General features: G+C 52.3%; 1 protein-coding gene and 1 long non-coding RNA gene across 3 annotated transcripts; one reads left to right on the top strand and one right to left on the bottom strand.

Annotated features, from left to right (window-relative positions):
* The first annotated feature begins 1,438 nt into the window (after positions 1 to 1,438).
* Positions 1,439 to 13,162, top strand: CCR7 (C-C motif chemokine receptor 7). 2 transcript variants are annotated; one of them, XM_003912976.4, is made up of 3 exons: positions 1,439 to 1,532; positions 8,019 to 8,068; positions 11,116 to 13,162. In XM_003912976.4, exons 1-3 carry the CDS (start codon positions 1,523 to 1,525, stop codon positions 12,190 to 12,192), a joined length of 1,137 nt encoding a protein of 378 aa, XP_003913025.1. In that variant the 5' UTR covers positions 1,439 to 1,522; the 3' UTR covers positions 12,193 to 13,162. The 2 variants fall into 2 exon arrangements, with proteins under 2 accessions (XP_003913025.1, XP_021784858.1); XM_021929166.2 differs by lacking the exon at positions 8,019 to 8,068 and having other exon boundaries at positions 1,465 to 1,532; positions 11,116 to 13,155.
* On the bottom strand, positions 12,184 to 18,125 carry LOC116271062. Its single transcript, XR_004179454.1, has 2 exons — positions 16,057 to 18,125; positions 12,184 to 15,586 (listed from the first exon to the last, which is right to left on the bottom strand). It is a non-coding gene; the product is annotated as an uncharacterized LOC116271062 (long non-coding RNA).
* Between the last annotated feature and the right edge of the window lie 435 nt (positions 18,126 to 18,560).

The following is an 18,560-nucleotide window of genomic DNA, read 5'->3' as shown; positions in this document are numbered from 1 at the left end:
AAAAATTAGTTGGGCATAGTGGCACGTACTTGTAGTCCCAGATACTCAGGAGGCTGAGGCAGGAGAATCTCTTGAACCCAGGAGGTGGAGACTGTAGTAAGCCAAGATTATGCCACTGCACTTCAGCCTGGGCAACAGAATGAGACTCCATCTCCAAAAAAAAAAAAAACACAATGAGATACCACTTTATAGGCACTAAGATGGCTAGAATCAAAAAAAATGGACAATAGTAAGTTTTGTTGACAATGTGGAATCCTCACCCATTGTTGATGGGAACATAAAATGGTGTAGTCACTTTGGAAAACAGTTTCATAGATCGTCAAAATGTTAAATATGTAATTACCACATGACTCAACAATTTCACTTCTAGGTATATACCCAAGAGAAATAAAGCATATGTCCACAAAAACACTTGTACATAAATATTTATAGCAGCATCATTCATAACAGCTAAAAGGGGAAACAGCCCAAAGTCCAACTGATGACAGATAAACAAAATGTGGCATATCCATACAATGGAATGTTATTCAGTCATAAAAAGGAATGGCGAACGGATCCATACCACCACAGGGATAACCTTGAAAACAGGCTAACTGAAAGAAGCCAGATGTGAAGGTCACATACTGAATACTTCTATTTATGTGAAATGTTCAGAATAGGAAAATTTATAGAGCCAGAAAGTAGATTGTGGTTGCCAGGGGCTTTTGACGACAGGAGGGGAGGGAAGCGGTCATTGCTAATAATTACAGGGTTCTTGAGTGGGAGTGAGAAAAAAATGTTCTAAAATGTATTGTAGTGATGGTTTCATAACTCTGTGAACTTACAAAAACCATGGAATTCTATACTTTAAAAGGGTAAATTTTACGGGATGTGGATTATAGCTCAATAAAGCTGTCATTAAGAAAGGAAAAGGAAGGGGAGGGGAGAAGAGGGAAGGGGGGAAGGGAGGGAAGGAGAGGGGAAGAGGGGAGAAAAAAGATACATTGTGGTATATATCTTCCCTTTTGCCTGTCATTATGTGTCAGTGCCTCCCATTGGCCTAAACTACCCAGAAGCCAGAGGGAAAGCCATTTGGGACTATATTCTATTGTGACTCTGAGCAGAGCAAGGGAAGGATGGGGACACTTCTTTCACACATCTCTGACTCCCCAACATCTAACCCATGGCCTGGCATGTGATATTCACGCTATAAATATTTGTTGAATCAATAAATGGCCCCTCATCTAGATTCTGCCAGGCAGCACAGGGGGCTTTTTGAATGTAAATGACCTGATGATTCAGGATCCTATGACCAGCGACTGTCACCCTCTGTCACCTTTCTTCTGCCCCTTTATCTCTGAAGGCACTGAAGGGACCCTGCGTGAGTCAGGGAGGGCTCGGGGGAGGAGCAAGAGTGGGAGGGGCAGGGAGGAGGGTGGCTTTCTGACAACTTAAAAGGGGCTCGAACCACTTCCTCCCCAGACAGGGGTAGCGCGAGGCCGGGCACAGCCTTCCTGTGTGGTTTTACCGCCCAGAGAGCGTCATGGACCTGGGTGAGTGAGCCTCTTCATGTGAGAAGGAACAGTACCAGGGTCTCGGACACCCAGACTGACCCTGTGGAATGGGGGTGGAGGATGCGGGTGGAGCGCATAGGGGTGCTTCCTGGAGAAATCAGTTCTGATTTGTTGGGCATTGGAAGCTACTTCCAGAGAATGCCCCCTGCTGCCCCAGGAGGGGTGCACCTGCCCTTTCAAACCTGGGGAAGGGGTCAGCCTTTTGTGCCAGTGGGGACAAGGGAGGGGCCGAGATCATGTCTTTCTAAAATAGCAGGGACATAAGAGAGTGGCGGAGCTGGGCTTGGTGGTCTGGCAGAACCTGTTCTCATCATGAGGGTGATAGGTTAGGCCCTCTGGGACCTCTGGGGACAGGTTTCAACAGAGAAATTCTCCCTAGAGAGCTTAGGACCTTCTACCCACTCTCTCATTCCCACCTTTCTCCGCTGCCGAATATTCGTATACCTGTCCACTTGGGGTCATGAGGAGATGCAAATGAAAGGTGACTGGGTTGTGAGAATGGTGCAGTGCATTGCAAATGCAAGCTCTGGTTGCTTTCTCTCTGCTGCACATCCCACCGGCTTTGCTCTGGCTTTGCTGTTACCTCTTGCAAGTTAAGGAGTGGACAGGCAACATGGAATGGGATGGCAAGGGGCACTCAGCTTGGAGAAATCATAGCCAGGCCTTCAGCACAGCCCGTGCCCCTGAGCAAACCTCACACACTCTGCACCGGCAGACAACTCTACTCTTCAGAAAGCCCTTTCTTGGGTCTAACCTCCGTCTTGACTAGAAGGGGTCCAGGGGAAGTGCTGAGGGTGTTCTGAGTGGTTCATCCAGCTCCAGACACCTCCTTTATAAATCTCAGCTGTGGAGTCAGACCAGGCTGAGGCTAAGAAGACCAGGTTCCTAGATGGCTTGTCTCACCAGCAAGCAATGCACCACGGCGGCCTCAAAGCCGCAAGGGGTTGGCTTTAAAAAGTGAAGGTTCCCTGGTGCTGTCCTCACACCCCTCCTCGCCACACCACAGCCTCCTTGATTTCATCTCTTCCTTCCCCGCCTGCCCCAAACCCTGGGTCTGGACCCAGCAAACAGCTGTGAAAGGGTTAAAGTGGTCACCCCCACCCACTGACTGTGAACTCCCGAAAGGCAGGTTCAGATGCTTTGAAGATGTGAGGAGAAAATGTCTGTGGAATGAATGAATACATTGTATCAAGAACTCAGTAGAGTTTAGTTTTTCAAAATCTCTTCCAAATGCCTCATTTCCCAGCCCATCTACCCTTAAATCCCAGTCCCCAGCACTCCGGCCCCTCCATCACAATCCCAGAATACAGACGTCATCCACAGAAGACCCTGCTCCAGCCTTTCATATTGGCCTCCAGGAAGGAAACCAAGCAGTGCCCAGTGGTGTGCTGCTGGGCGTTTGAAAAGCAGCTCCCCGGGATGGAGCACTGGTAGCTGCCTCCAGGGTGGAGGGAAAGTCCTGAATTTGTAGTGCTTGCCGACTTCCATGGTGTAAATTCTCCCCCTCTGGCTGGTTGATTTCAAGCCGTCCACATGACTAAACAGGGGGTTGGGAAGATGTGCGCAGTGGCTTGCCCCAGACTAGGTTTGGGGGTGCTAGACTCCTAGGCTTTGATGCAGGGAGAGAGGGTAATCTCTGGTCCAGGAGGAAGGGATGTTCTTGCCACTTCACTCAACTTGAGACAGCCCCAACGGTCAAACCCGAAATACTGGTAGGAGGGGAAGCCACTGACAAGCTTTGCTCAAAACGGGCTCTGGGCCGTTGATGGGGTGGGTGGGCCTCGGAGGATCTGTTGTTCTGCTCTTCCTCTGCCCAGCAAGGAGCAAGAGGTGGGTGAGGAGGCAGGGTTTCTGTTACACAAAATGAAAACTCCAAAGCGGGGCTGAGCTGGCCTTTTTCACGGTTTGAATGAGCAGCTCCGAGGCACCCTCCCCACCTTCGAGCAATGAGACCAAAGATCTTTCATAGTTCTCAAAAGCAAAGCAAGGGAAAAATGAACCCATGAGAGACATGTGCCTCACAGCTCAGACACAAATGCTGGCAAAGGGGGATGCTGAAGCTAATTCAAGGCCAGTTTCCCGCCTGCCAGAAACTTGGCTGGGGAGGAGAGGAACGTTGCAGCCTGGGGTCGCTGTTGGAAAAATCTCTCCGCTTTGCTTGGGACATTCCATCAACTCTTATTGTTTGAGGGATTCAGGGATGACCAGTCTGGTGGGGAGAGTGACACATATGTCACGAAGCCACTGCAACAGAGTGAGATACAGCATTGACCGGGGCAAGGGCAAGACAAGAAGGGAATAGTGAACCTGGGTCAGAGAGGTATTTAAGGTGGGTTTTGAAGGGTGTATAGGAGTTGTCAAACAAACGAGGAGCCACAAGGGGCCAAGGATGTGGCAGGAATGGCAAACTCCATTGCCATCAGAGGCTGACAGCGTAAAAGAGGGAAGGGGCATAAGGTGCAGGAAGTGGAGGGGAGTAGAGTAACCCAGAGGGTGAGTGCCCCACCTAAAGGCATTCAAATCCATTATTTCAAAAACTCCACGCTGCCAAGGAGAGTGTCCTGGGGACTAAGGCTGCAGCCATGTAGACGGTCAGCTGAGACAACAGTAACAGAGACAAGAAAGAAGCACGCGGAGGGGAGAGTGGAGTAGCTGGCCATGCCAAGGAGGAAGATGGGGAGGAAGGACGCAGGCACGGGAGACCCAATCCTTAAAACGTGGTACAGCATGCCTAAGGAATTGGGACTTTATCCTGAAAACAATGGGGAACCATCAAAGATTTTTATTTTTCAAGTAGGTGAGTTAAAGGATGAGATTTGTGTTTTGGAAGGAGTTCTGTGGCAGCAAAGAAGCGGCAAAGCCCTGTGTCAGAACAGAGGTGGGGCCGGCTCTGTTGGGGGCTGGGATGTTGGGGATGGAAGCAGGAAGCACTGGTGGCCAGTGGGGCATGGGGAGCAAAGATTCCCTTCATGCTCCGTGGAGCGTCCTAGACACAGCAGACTCATCAGAAACGCAGCCTGATGCAGTAGCAAGAGCCCAAACCTTGCTGTCCTGTTCAAATCTCAGGTCCCTCTCTTAGCAGCTGTGTGACCCCAGGCATTTGGCTTAATCTCTCTGGGCCTCTATTTTCTGGAATCTAGGATGAGGATCACCAGGGTAGCTCATGAGATGTTATGAGGGAGAGACATACAGACCCAGTGACAGCGGAGAAGGATGGTTAGGAGTGTGGTTTCTGGAGTTGGAGAGTTTCAAAGCCTGCTCCCCTGCTGGCCATTGTGTGACTCTGAGAAAGTTACTTGCTGTGTTTCAGTTTCCTCATTGGTAAACGGGGTTAATAGTAGCACCTACCTCATGGGGCTTTTGAGAGGATGAAATGAGACCATACGTGCAGGCAGTCTGGCGCGCAGTGAGAGCTCAGTGAATATGAATTATCTCATTAGATACAGCAGTTGATAACATAGAAACTGCAAGATCTATCCGGCTCTCACCCATCCCTACCTACTGTCTGAAAGTGGATTCCCCAGATCTCTAGACCTCTAACTACCTCCCTGTTTCTCCTCTCTCTCCCCTATCCAAAAGAGAGAGAGAGAGAGAGAGAGAAGGTGTGTTGGCAGGTGAGGAAGTTCAGAGAGGAAAAAGCTTGGGGTGACTCTTAGGGAGAGCTGATTGGGCAACTGTGATTTCCTGGGCAGTCTGGAGGACCTGGAAAAATGTGGGGATGGAATTTCATGGTTTAGAGGTGGGGGCAGCCAGCCAATAATTATCTTTCCTAGATGGGGAGTCTCTCATGTTGGGGGCTCAGGTTGGAGTTCTAGGGAATTTTCATGATGATCATTACTGAAAACTCAAGAACTCAGAAAACACCCAACATCTAGGTCAACCACTCCTTAGCCCCAGAGATTCCCAACTTCACTGGTCTCCCCCAAGCTGCTGCCCCAGACCAGTTGCTTTATGACTTTGTAACAGGCAGGGATGATTTGACTCATGGCCACTGACCAGGCTCCCTTTTGCCACAGACAAGAGTTCCCCTAAGTTTCCCTGTGATGTTTCTTGAAAACCACCTGTTATGGACCTACAAGATCCTTGCTCATCCACCTCCTCCAAAGCACCTGGAACAAGAACTCACGGGCACACACGCCAGCACTCCCCCAATTCCCCTGCCCTGACAGGAACAGCAGAAGTGGGACAGTGCCCAGGAGAGGGGTTATCAACGGAGTAAAACAGAAACAAAGTTCTTGCTACTCAGATCTCACCCGTTGTGACTTATCAAACTTTGAGGTTTCTCGTTTCTCCCTGACAGTCAGAGCGGGCTTTCTCTAGAGTAACTGAAAGACATTTACGTGTTTAAAGAAACCTCGAGACTCGACCTCTGGATGAGTCAGTGGAGGATGGGCAGAGCATTGAACCCTGAAGAGTGTGGTTGGGTATAAACATGTGGACTTAAACTCAGGAGCTCAGGGGTAATTCAGTGAGAAAGGAGAATGAGGGGTGCGGTGGGGAGCTCTGTTGTCACAGGGTCCAATCCCAGCGGGACTGCAAATGCCTGAGCCCAGGCTGGGAACGAGGGGACAGTGGCTGCTTGTCCCCAGAACAGAAAATGCAGCTAGGAAGCCCGCTTTGAGTGGACAGTGGAGGACTGGACTGCCAGGCCAAGCATTAAGGGCTTCATCCTCAGGGATGGTTAGAGCCCCTGAGGATTGAGGAGGAAGGTGAGGTGGGGACTGGCATCAGAGCTAAGCTTTAGGAAGATATGTCTAGCAGTAGTGTGCAGGATAATTTGCTCAAGGCGGGAGAAATACCCATTTATTTATGTAGCCCAATGCAGTCTCTCCTTCCTGGAGGAACTCCCAAGCCCAGAATCCTCGGCTTTACACACTTTCCGGGGAACACATTAACAACTGCAAGCTGGGTGCCATGCAGGGAGGCCTCCAGCAGGTGGTGCTGTGGCCAAGGACACGGAAGTGCCAGGCTCTCACTGCTTCCCCAGCCTCCATAGGGCCCCCAGCCTCCAGGAGAAGGTGCCTTAAACAGGTTCCCACGCATTTCCTGGCCCTATTGAGGTTGGAGCTGTCACGGGCCTGCCTTCACTTGTGGCATTGCAGTTACTGACTCTCCAGTTGGCCAGGCCCTACCTAGCTGGGACCCGAGGGTCAGGATACGGGAAGAGGGCCACCGACACCCTGACTTGTAGGTAAGCTAAGACGTCTAGGCAAATTACTTTGTCAACTGTCCTCGCTGCTCAGCCTCAAGAAGAAGTAAGTTCCTGATGGCCCTGAGGCTCAGCCACAAAACCAAACTGAGCACATCCGGGCCTTGTGCTAAGCCGGGATCCCCTTCTGCTGCTCAGACCCCAGGAAGCCTCCTGACTTCCAGAACACTTCCCTTCCCAAAGCTGACCCTGTTCCCCCTTCCACCTGCCCCCCCAAGCCTAGGTTAGAAAACAAGTTAAAGGAGAGAAAGAGTATGCAGGCACTTCAATTAAGCAAAAAAATAAAGAAAGAAGTCGTGACATCAGGAAAGAGCATCCTTCCCCGACACTGCCACAGGACGGCATCCCCTCTGTGTCCTCTCGGGCCATCTTGATGCCCTCTGCCTTGGAAAAAGGACAGGCATTCGTTTACTTGTCATTCGTGTATTTGTTCATCATTCATGTATGTATCATTTGTATATTCATCAGCACACAATTGTGGGACACCTCCTCAATTCTGGGCCTGCACAAGATGAAAGGGAAGGGATCTCTGCCCCAAAGGCAAGCCAAGGGTGTGGGCCCAGTGGACCAACAGTCAGTGCTGAATGAATGTAATTTCAGTGAGGGGGTGTTGTGGAGCTGGTGGGGCCCTGAGGCAGTCTCCATCGCTGTGGACTAGTAAGGAACCTCATCCCTCTACCCAGCCTGTGGGGTGGTCCTCCTTCCTCAGCTCACCTCCCTCAGGAGACACTCAGGCCTGGCTTTATGCACATGTGGCTGCCCACTCACTTGGATGCCAGGAAAATGCTCCTGGGCCAGTGGCTACCAGCACCAAAGCAAGGCTGGAAATGTGTGCACCCACCCCACGACCTCATAGCTTTGCTGCCTCGTCCCACATCACGTGGAGTCGGGGGGGCACTCAGACCCACCAACCAAGCTCAGTCTTGAGGGGTGGTCTGGGCTAGAAAGACTTCCCAGCTCGAAGAAGCAGCCTAGATGGGCCAAGACGGGGGGTGGGAGGGGCTGCCCTGCATTCTGATGCTGCTGCTTTCCAGGACCTGGGAATGGAGGAGGACGAGAAGGAGGTGAGGACAGTGATGCCGGGCAGCGGGCCAGGTGTTCAAAGGCACAATCTGGTTCTGATGTTCTCTTTCAGCAAAGACAGTGCCTGGAGCTTGAGAGGAAAGTTCCCAACAGCGTCTCCCCCTCCACTGCTTTCTTTAATAATAAAGACTTGTCCCTGCCAAGCAATAACTTTCTCGCCTTGTCTCCTACAGGGAAACCAATGAAAAGCGTGCTGGTGGTGGCTCTCCTTGTCATTTTCCAGGTGAGGTTCCCTGCCAAGGAAAGCTCTGTTCCCTTCTCCACACGGCCTCCCAAGTCAGGGGTTTAGTGGAGGAACTGGGCATTTACTAGAAGATACAAGACCCAGACATAAGCCCGCCTGCCATTCATTAAGCTAATGGCTATCCCCTCACCATCTGCTGAGTGACCCTGGAGAGCCACAGATGTTCTCTGGACTTCCTTTACTCCATTTAGATTAAAACATGGGGGAAAATAACTTGCCACCTTCCCTATCCCACCTCCAATCTCCCTGCCCAGGAGACAGAAACATGAGAATTCTCTTAGAGAGAAGAGCTGCAAAAATGGTTACTGGGTTTTGTGCGTGTGTGCTGAGAAAATCACCCTGGATCTGGAGATCTTGTTACTATCCTATCGCCCCAAGGTTGTCTCTTTCCAACTTTCACCCAAAGGCTCCCCTCGCAGCCCCCTTTTTCTTTGGTGAAATGGAGAACCTTCTGGCCTCCCTGGCAGGGGAGGGAAGAGAGGATGGGGCCCTAGGGATGGGGAGAGGGGCGGATGAGCACATACTTTATAGCAGGCCTGAACTCGGCAGGAACGAAGACCCTCACTTTACAAAGCTCTGTTTCTCAATCCAGAAACAGACAGAAAGTGTACCTCACCAAGTGCCAAAATTAGAGGAAACCATAACTCGCAGAGTCAACTTTCCCCCATTTGTTAGATGTGGGAGCTCAGAGTGGGGGCCGGGGAGTCCCGCTGAGGCCAGAGCGAGCGAGTCAGTGCTTCAGAATTCGGCTCGTCCCCAGGTCTGGAGGCCAGACGGGCAGCCTTCCAGAAGCTCAGGCCACAGGCAGGCCCCAAACTGGGCACTCTTCCCAAAACCCCATCCCGGAGGCCCCCGGAGCCTGGGCTGCAGCCCACAGCCCACAGCCTGGCCCCTTCCCCATCACCACTCCCTCCTCTCTCTCCCCTGTCTCCAGGATCTGGGGGGCTGTGCTGCTGGCAGTGGAGGCTGGAAGGTTGGGGCGGGGAGGAGGACAGCTGAGGCTCATTCCTCCCTTTCACTTGAGGAGGGGGTGCTCAGACAGGGCAGGATGTGGTGGGGCTGTGGGCTGCAGAGGCAGTGAGGCTGGGGGAGGGGGAATTATAAAACAGGAACAAGGTTCAAGGGGAGACGGGAAGGCAGGACTGGATGATGAAGAGTGCACTTCATAGAGGCCGGGAATACCGCCCTCCAGGAAGGCTGAGACCCCCTCATGTCCAGGGACCCCGAGTCTAAGGCCTTGGGCCGTAACCATGGCTGGGCCAATGGCAGCAGCCTCCTTCAGGGCTCCCAGGCTGCAGCCATGCCCAGGAGAGGGAAGAGGGGTTGCCGCTGACTTTTCGTCTCAGGCTAGCAATGGCCAAAGAAAAGGCTCCTGGACATCATTTTGTCCTCACCCTGTTCCCGAGCAGGACAGTGATGAATCCAGAACATGGATGTAAAAAAGAGATAGAGACACGATGCGGTGAATCCCTCCAGCACAAATGTGTAGAAACCCATCGTCGCTGAGCTGCTGAATCTGGTTCCTGGAGATAGAACCATGAGCCTCGCGAGGCAGGTCCTCCAGCCCAGCTCCCTGCCCTGCACGAGGCCGTCCATCGCTGTGCGCAGAGGCATGGGCAGGCATGGGCCCCCTCCTTCATTGATAAAATCACAGCAGGCTGCTGAACCTTCACCCGGCCCTGCAGACAGGCTAAAAAAAGCTCCAGCAGCTGAGTCCTGCTGATTGGGATCTGCCGGAAGAGATGTGAGGAAGAGAGAGGCAGAGAGGTGGGAGGAGAGGGCGGGAGCACAGAGGGAGAGTGGGAGACGAGAGCCGCGCTTCCTTCCAGGGACACAGCTGCTGAGGAGGCCTCGCCTCCACCCCTGTGGCCCATCATCCATTCACAGTCTTTATGGCACTTGGGCTCACGTTGCCTGAGCTCCTGCTGGGTGCTAAGAGCAGCCCCAGGATCTAGAGTCTCTCCAGGTCACCCACCACCCGTGATCACAGCAGTTGGCCCCAAACCCAAGCCTTCATGGCCTCAAAATGGGAGCACTTGCCCTCCTCTCTTCTCACTCCAGGCCCTCCTCAACCTTGACCCCCAGGTGGATTTTCCCCCTAAAGCTGAGGTCTTTTGTAAGCCCCCTGGAAAACTCCGCCAAGTTCTAAAGGAGGGTCAAGAAGAAAGACACATGTTCCCACTCTCACAGAGCTCCCCGAGGCAAAATTAAAGCTCCATGGAGAGGAAATGGTGCTGGAACCTGGGCTAGGTACCTCACAGCAACCATGTGAAGCCAATAGGATTCATCTCCATTTCACAGAAGAGAAAACTGAGGCTCCAAGAGAGACAGAGAGTTTAACCAGCTCAAGGCTCATCTGGGCTCCCAGAGCCCCACCAATTTCCAGTCCCCTGTCAGCACATGTAGAGTCTCTCAGACTTGGCAAAATCAGCCACTTGCTACTTATTAGCAGAACTGTAGAATCTCAGGCCCCATCTCAGCCTACTGATTTAGGATAGACATGTTCACAGGATTAACCAGGTGATGTGTATTAGAGTTAAAATTTGAGAAGCACTGATTTCAAACCAAAGAATCACCTGGAGACTTTAGGCAAACACAGATTCCTAAGCCCATCACCTGAGATTCTGGTTCAAGTGGGGCCTGAGAATTTGCAGTCCTAACAAGTTCCCAGGTGACGCTGTGATACTGATGATGTGGACCTCACAATGAAACCACTATTCCTCCCACCTGGGCAACATGGCAAAATCCCACCTCCACTAAAAATACAAAAATTCACTGGGTTTGGTGGCGTAAGGCTGTGGTCCCAGCTACTCAGGAGGCTGAAGTGGGAGGATCACCTGAGCCTGGAGAGGCCGAGGCTGCAGGGAGCCATGACTGCACCACTGCACTCCAGCCTGGGCAACAGAGTAAGACCATGTCTCAAGAAAAAAAAAAAAAAGAGAAACCATTGCTCTAGGCTAAATCCCAGCCAGAGTTGGAGCCACTCAGCTAACCTGGCCTGTTTTCCCTCATTTCCTTCCCTGAAGGTATGCCTGTGTCAAGATGAGGTCACGGACGATTACATCGGAGACAACACCACAGTGGACTACACTTTGTTCGAGTCTTTATGCTCCAAGAAGGATGTGCGGAACTTTAAAGCCTGGTTCCTCCCTATCATGTACTCCATCATTTGTTTCGTGGGCCTACTGGGCAACGGACTGGTCGTGCTGACCTATATCTATTTCAAGAGGCTCAAGACCATGACCGATACCTACCTGCTCAACCTGGCGGTGGCAGACATCCTCTTCCTCCTGACCCTTCCCTTCTGGGCCTACAGTGCGGCCAAGTCCTGGGTCTTCGGTGTCCACTTTTGCAAGCTCATCTTTGCCATCTACAAGATGAGCTTCTTCAGTGGCATGCTCCTACTTCTTTGCATCAGCATTGACCGCTATGTGGCCATCGTCCAGGCAGTCTCAGCTCACCGCCACCGTGCCCGCGTCCTCCTCATCAGCAAGCTGTCCTGTGTGGGCATCTGGATACTAGCCACAGTGCTCTCCATCCCGGAGCTCCTGTACAGCGGCCTCCAGAGGAGCAGCAGTGAGCAAGCGATGCGATGCTCTCTCATCACAGAGCATGTGGAGGCCTTTATCACCATCCAGGTGGCCCAGATGGTGATCGGCTTTCTGGTCCCCCTGCTGGCCATGAGCTTCTGTTACCTTGTCATCATCCGCACCCTGCTCCAGGCGCGCAACTTTGAGCGCAACAAGGCCATCAAGGTGATCATTGCCGTGGTCGTGGTCTTCATCGTCTTCCAGCTGCCCTACAATGGGGTGGTCCTGGCCCAGACAGTGGCCAACTTCAACATCACCAGCAGCACCTGTGAGCTCAGTAAGCAGCTCAACATCGCCTACGATGTCACCTACAGCCTGGCCTGCGTCCGCTGCTGCGTCAACCCTTTCTTGTACGCCTTCATCGGCGTCAAGTTCCGCAACGACCTCTTCAAGCTCTTCAAGGACCTGGGCTGCCTCAGCCAGGAGCAGCTCCGGCAGTGGTCTTCCTGTCGGCACATCCGGCGCTCCTCCATGAGCGTGGAGGCCGAGACCACCACCACCTTCTCCCCATAGGCGACTCTTCTGCCTGGACTAGAGAGGGACCTCTCCCAGGGTCCCTGGGGTGGGGACAGGGAGCAGATGCAATGACTCAGGACATCCCCCTGCCAAAAGCTGCTCAGGGAAAAGCAGCTCTCCCCTCAGAGTACAAGCCCCTGCTCCAGAAGATAGCTTCACCCCAGTCCCAGCTACCTCAACCAACGCTGAAAAAAGGGCTGATAAGCTAACACCAGACAGACAACACTGGGAAACAGAGGCTATTATTGTCCCCTAAACCAAATACTGAAAGTGAAAGTCCAGAACGGGTTCCCACCTGCTGGGGTGAAGGGGCCGAGGAGGGTGAGTGCGAGGAGTGTGGGAGTGGCCTGATGAGTCCTCCGAATGAACCTTCTTCCGGCCTCCCACAGACTCAAATGCTCAGACCAGCTCTTCCGAAAACCAGGCCTTGTCTCCAAGACCAGAGATAGTGGGGAGACTTCTTGGCTTGGTGAGGAAAAGCGGACATCAGCTGGTCAGACAAACTCTCTGAACCCCTCCGTCCATCACTTTCTCCACTGTCCTCCGAGCCAGCAGGAATGGCAGCTGCCACACCGCCCTAAAAGCACACTCATTCCCTCACTTGCCGCAGTGCCCTCCCAGGCTCTCAACAGGGGAGAGTGTGGTGTTTCCTGCAGGCCAGGCCGGCTGCCTCTGCTTAACCAAAGCCACACTCTGGGCTCCAGAGTGGGGATGACATGCACTCAGCTCTTGGCTCCACTGGGATGGGAGGAGAGGACAGGGAAATGTCAAAGGCGGGGAGGGTGACAGTGGCCACCCAAGGCCCACGTTCTTTGTTCTTTGTCACAGGGACTGAAAACCTCTCCTCATGTTCTGCTTTCGATTCGTTAAGAGAGCAACATTTTACCCACACACGAATAAAGTTTTCCCTTGAGGAAACAACAGTTTTAAAAGAAAAAGAAAACAAAAGTCTTCGGTAAATGGCAAATGAGTGTCTTTGTTTTGCAAACCCCCACACCCCACCTGATCGTCCCGTCTCCCCTCCTACCTGCCCTCCCCCAGGCCTCATTTCTTAGAGATGCTCAGAACCACAGAGGTTCTTAGCTCAGGAATGCTCTGAGCCCATCCGGTGACAGAGGACCAAGACGCTAAAAGGTAGAAAGAGGTTGAGGACAGGAGGTCCATCTTACAAATACCCTTCCAGAGTTCATGGGATAGGCCCCAAGCCTGCACAGTCAGCACTGAACCGGACATGCCGATCCTACTGCAGCTTTGGGAAGACCACGTTGTCCAGGTAACCTCGATACCTGGGGACTCTGCATTTAGCAGCTCTTGCACACCTGTCCCAGCTCAGCCCAGAACTAGAGCCCTTGACCTTTTGCCAGCCCCTTAGACTCTGAAAGCTGGGGTTTGGAGGGAGGGCCTTTCTGTGGGCTCAGAGACCACAGCATGCCGGACTAGGGGTCAGGGATGGGACCCTTTGCTGGCTGCATGAGAGCTGGAACCACCCATGACGCTCTCTGCTGGCCACTGTAGCAGCAGTGGCCTCCACAGTGTATGTCATAGTCCCTTCCTGCTGCTACAACAAAATGCCACCAATGGAGTAATTTATAAACCATAGAAATGTATTTCTCACAGTTTTAGAGGATGGGAAGTCCAAGATCAAGACGCCAACAAATTCAGTGTCTTGTGCAGGCTCTCTCTGCTTCCGAGATGGGGCCTTGCCATGCCCTCTGGAGGGGACAAACGCTGTGTCCTCACATGGTAGAAGAGTGGAAGATCACAATGAGCCGAACTAGTTCCCTCCTGCTCTTTTATTGCTATAAGAGCATTAATCCCATTCACAAGGGTGGAGCCTTCATGACCTAATCACCTCCCAAAGGCCCCCCCGACTTCTCATACCATTGCCTTGGGGTTTATGTTCCAACATATGAATGTTGGAAAGATACATACGTTCAAACCATAGTGTGGCTACCAACTATGGAGGAGTAGGGAGAGAGGGACAGACACAGGCCCCCACACAGGCCAGGTGTTCATGTCATTTCGTGCCTTGGTGCCCACCCAGAGCCGTGACTTCTGCAAGCCAGAAAGCAGGTCAGTCCAACCTGCAATGCATCGAGAGGGGTCTGAAGGACCCAGAGCTGCAATAGCTCTGGCCTGGGGGGAACTAGAGGGAGGGCTGAGACACTCACGCAATAGGTGATTCCATCAATTTCCCCAAGTGGAAAGAGCCTCATTGAAAATGGAGCTGCCTGGTAATGACGCCCATTCTCTCATCTCGCAAGAACGTGACATTACCCTCCTCCGAGAGATGCACTGGGCTGGAAGGTTTTTAACAAGATTTGTCAGCTGGTCTCCAAGCCGGGAATCGGTGCCCTGAGAGGAATGAGCCTGGCACGGATGCAGTCAGCGTGGAGCAGCATTCGCAGCAACGGCATTAAATATTAAAAGGCACAGCTGCCACTGTGTGCGTGAGCGTGCGGCCAGGGGGCGATGCCAGTGTGCGTGTGTCCCCGAGGGGAACCTGCCGGAGCACATGTGCGTGTGGCGCCCGCTGGTGTGGACATCCTAATGAGGTTACAGATGGGAAAACAGTCGGTTCCTGAAGGGGAGGAATGTAACAGCAGTCATGGAAAAGGCAGCCAGGCCAACCGCGCCAACGCACCACCTCAGCTGCTGATACATTTTTCTAGAATAACTGGACATCTCCAAATATTTACAGAGAAAACAAAACCCCCAGCAATGTTCATTCCCTCGAACTGCTGTGTCTCAGAAGTTCTGACCTCGGCTCGGTGCTGGCCTGATCCCTGCTCCCCTGCCCAAGGCGCTCACGTGCCCATCTTGAGCTTGGGGTGACCCCCTGGTAAGAAGGAAAAGGCCCCCTGAGAGGCTCACCCAGGGCTTCTCTCTTCTTTTCTTACCGGCTTTATCCATCTGCCCCCTCTTCCCGGGTTCACAGCCATGAGCCTGCTCCAGTCACCTGAAATTTCCTTTTCATGTCATCCCCAGGCCCTCGTCTCCCTCATCCTTGCTGGCTGCAACCCCAGGTCAAGCCCAAGGCATTCCCAGGCCACAGATCTGCCCTTTCAGCTAGAAGCACCACACCTTTCTCATCACAGACTCACAGAGCTCCAAGGGACCTCAAAGATCAGCTGGGCCAATCCCCCAGTCATTTTCTAGATGGTGAAACTGAGGCCCAGGGGGGAGAAGCTGACTTGCCTGAAGAGGCGTTGCAACGTAGGGATATTGGTTAAACTTGCTTTGGGAGCCTGAGCGTCTGGCAGGGTTGCAGGAGGGTGTGGGGGAGAGCAGAGACTCTGGAGCTCTGCCGACTTGGAATCTCATCTCTGCTGCTTCCCAGCTGTGTGACCTTCAGCTGTTGCTCAACTGCTCTGAGTCTTGGATTTCTCAACTGCAAAATGGAAAGGATTTGTATAAACACTTAGCACAATGCCTGGAATATTGAGTGTGGTGGTAAGGAATGGGGACTTTGCAGCCAGACTGCCTGGTTTGAACCCCGGCTCCACTACCTGGGCTGGTTACTTAGCCTCTCTGTACCTCAGTTTCTTAATCTGTATAATAGGGATATTAATGGTACCTATGTCCTCGGATTGTTGTGGAAGGCAACAAATCCATATATGTAAAACGCTTAGAAAAACTTACATATGCGTTGTTGGTAATCTTTAGGAGATGTTTAAGAAATGGTAACTTTAAAAAAAAAAAGTTGCTAACCATGAGGAAACCAAGTTCAATTCCTTAGCCCATTTCCATCCCCACAGAATTTATAATTCAAGCTGGAAGGCAATTTAGAGATGAGTGATTCTGGCCTTTCCATCCATTGTATGGTGAGTCAACTCATGCTCAGAGAGGGAAGCAACTCACCTGAGGTCTCTCAGGAGCTCTGCAAAGATGGGGGAACTTTAACCTCGTTCCCCGGGCTCCTAACCAGAGCTCTTCCCACCAGACCCTGCTGGGCTCACGGGAACATCCCTGCACATCCACCGTGGCACCTGCTCTCATCCCACGCTGTCTCGTTCTCTCCAGCAGGCACCGTCCATCTTGTCCTTTGATTAGGTCCTTAAGGAGAACCTCCCTTCTCCCCTTTAAATAGTTCCCGTGCTTATCACTGAGTCTGGAGAATGAATGAAATACAAAAGAAATATGGCAGCGGGCCCAAAGGAAATCAGGCAGCTGATCTTTTTAAGAAAGGAAGATGGGCCGTCTTCTCTGGGAATGGTTCTCAGTTACATGTCTTTGCTGAGAGTGAACAGTTGGAGGAAAGGAAACAGACCTAAAGGGATTGGCAGGGGAATTAAGGCAAAGGAGAGGGGGAAAGGCAGGGGGAAGATGGGGCAGGAATGGGTTTTAGGGAATACACACTGGGGGCGGGACTTGAAGCGTATCTTCAGTGTGTAGTCAGATGCCCCTTCCTGCATGCACACACGTGCATGTGCGTGCGCGTGCGCGCGCGCACACACACACACACACACACACACACACACACACAGCCTCCGCAGGTTTCCCAGTCTCAGGTGAGGAGAATGGGGCTCTGTTAGTCTTAGAGACAGGTGGGTCCATGGCCTTCTTTGCAGAGAAGATGGTTAGAAATGGCCATGTTCCTCTGGTCTGAGACCCTAGAGAAACCCCAGGGAGAGTAAAAAAGGTGGGGGGGCCTCTCCCTCAACTCAAAAGAGCAACCGTGTCAGGCTTCAGAAAAGCAAGCCCTCCCAGCACTCCAGCCCACGGAGCCGCTGTCTGAGAAGCCCCAACTCCTCCAGCAGCCACCCGCTCTGTCCCTGCACTTCTCTTGGGCCCAGGCAGAGCCACTGACAGGAGTCTGTGTACAGAAAAAGCTCCCCAGGCCCTTTTCTGAGGAGAGCTGCTCCAGACTAAGTCAATCTCAGCTGATCTCGTGCGAAATCAGAAACGCCGGGATGTGAATTCCCCACGGGCTCCTCTCTTTGCATCTGTGCGTGACCCAATTCAGATTCCTCTGCCGCCGTCAGATATTCTCCTGCCCATGTTCACTTTGAGGATGGATATAACCTTATTTCTGTGTGTTGTTCACTAACCCCAGGGAATTCTGTGGCTGGGCTGTCCTACGTGTCACGGTAAGCACCACACAGTGTGGCCTCCAGGTTCTCATCTCTGGGTAAATAAACATCTCCTCACAGGCTTGGCCAGGTCTGGACTGGCTCGGTCCCTGCATGATGCAATAGCTCTTGAGGTCAGATATCCGTGCCCACTAGCAAGAGGGCAGGTAAGGAGACAGTTCTTGCCCTGAAGTCCTCTTGTGCCTGTGTCAGAGTTTATTTAGGACAGAATAGTTTATATTTGCTCCAAGTAAATAATATCTGACATTGGGAAGCACAACAGATGCAGCGGATGAGATGCCCCCAAACCATTTCCCAATGTTTGAGGCAAGCTCATTGATCTCATTTGGTTTATGCAACTGCACTCGAGTGACTGAAGCAGAAACCTGATCACGTGTAAAGACTGAATGGTTCAGTCTGCTTCTCAGGCCCAGGGGGTGTTTTCTGTGGCCTGGCCCAGGCCTATGGTGAAGCCAGTGCTAAGGGGTCACCTATGCGGAAACCAGCACTGCCTCCTGCCCCGAAGCTCCACAGACTTCTACAACTGACTCTCTGGACACGCTGTCTTGCTTGCGCTAGCATCTCTTACCTGCCACCTGCCCTCCTCCGCACACTCCCATTTCGGGAAGCTCAGCTGCTGAGGGTGCAACTGGCAACCTCTGGACTTGGAAATCAGGAGGAAGGGAATGGGAAGAATGGTGGCAGCTTTGTGACTGGGCTGTTCAGGAAGACAGCCCTCTGCCTTTGTTCTCCAGGGCAAGACACAGGCCTAGACCCACTGGAATCCTTCAATCCTTTGTCAAAAGCAGAACTGGGATTTTCGTCCAAGGACTACACCTATTGTGTCCCCAGCATCCTTCTTAGTTGCCCCCTCCCACCCATGCTCAGTTGCCCCCTCCCACCCATGCTCATCAGAGCCGAACCCTGAGGAAACCATGGACCACAAGACCTTGTGAGCTTTTGTTGCTGGGAGTGTCAGAGGCTGGGAGACAGAAGGTATGAGAGATGAGATGTTCTGGAAGGGATGGCAGGGATCACAGAGGCTGGGGGCAGAGGAAAGAGACGCTGAAGAGGTGGAGGGGTGATGAACCTAGGCGGGAGACAGGCTAACATTTACTAAGTGCCTGTGATGCACCAAGGACTAGGATAGCTATACTATCTTCCATTGAATTCTGACGACAACAGAGAAGGAAACAGGTTTAGCGAGCTCATGTAACTTACCTGTGGTGACACAGCTAGCAATTTTATGAAGATGTTATTACATACTATACACTGTATTAAGCATCGGTATCT

The sequence above is a fragment of the Papio anubis genome, chromosome 17 (assembly GCF_008728515.1).
Source record: "Papio anubis isolate 15944 chromosome 17, Panubis1.0, whole genome shotgun sequence".
NCBI lineage: Eukaryota > Metazoa > Chordata > Mammalia > Primates > Cercopithecidae > Papio > Papio anubis.
This window is presented reverse-complemented; position numbering and strand designations above follow the sequence as displayed.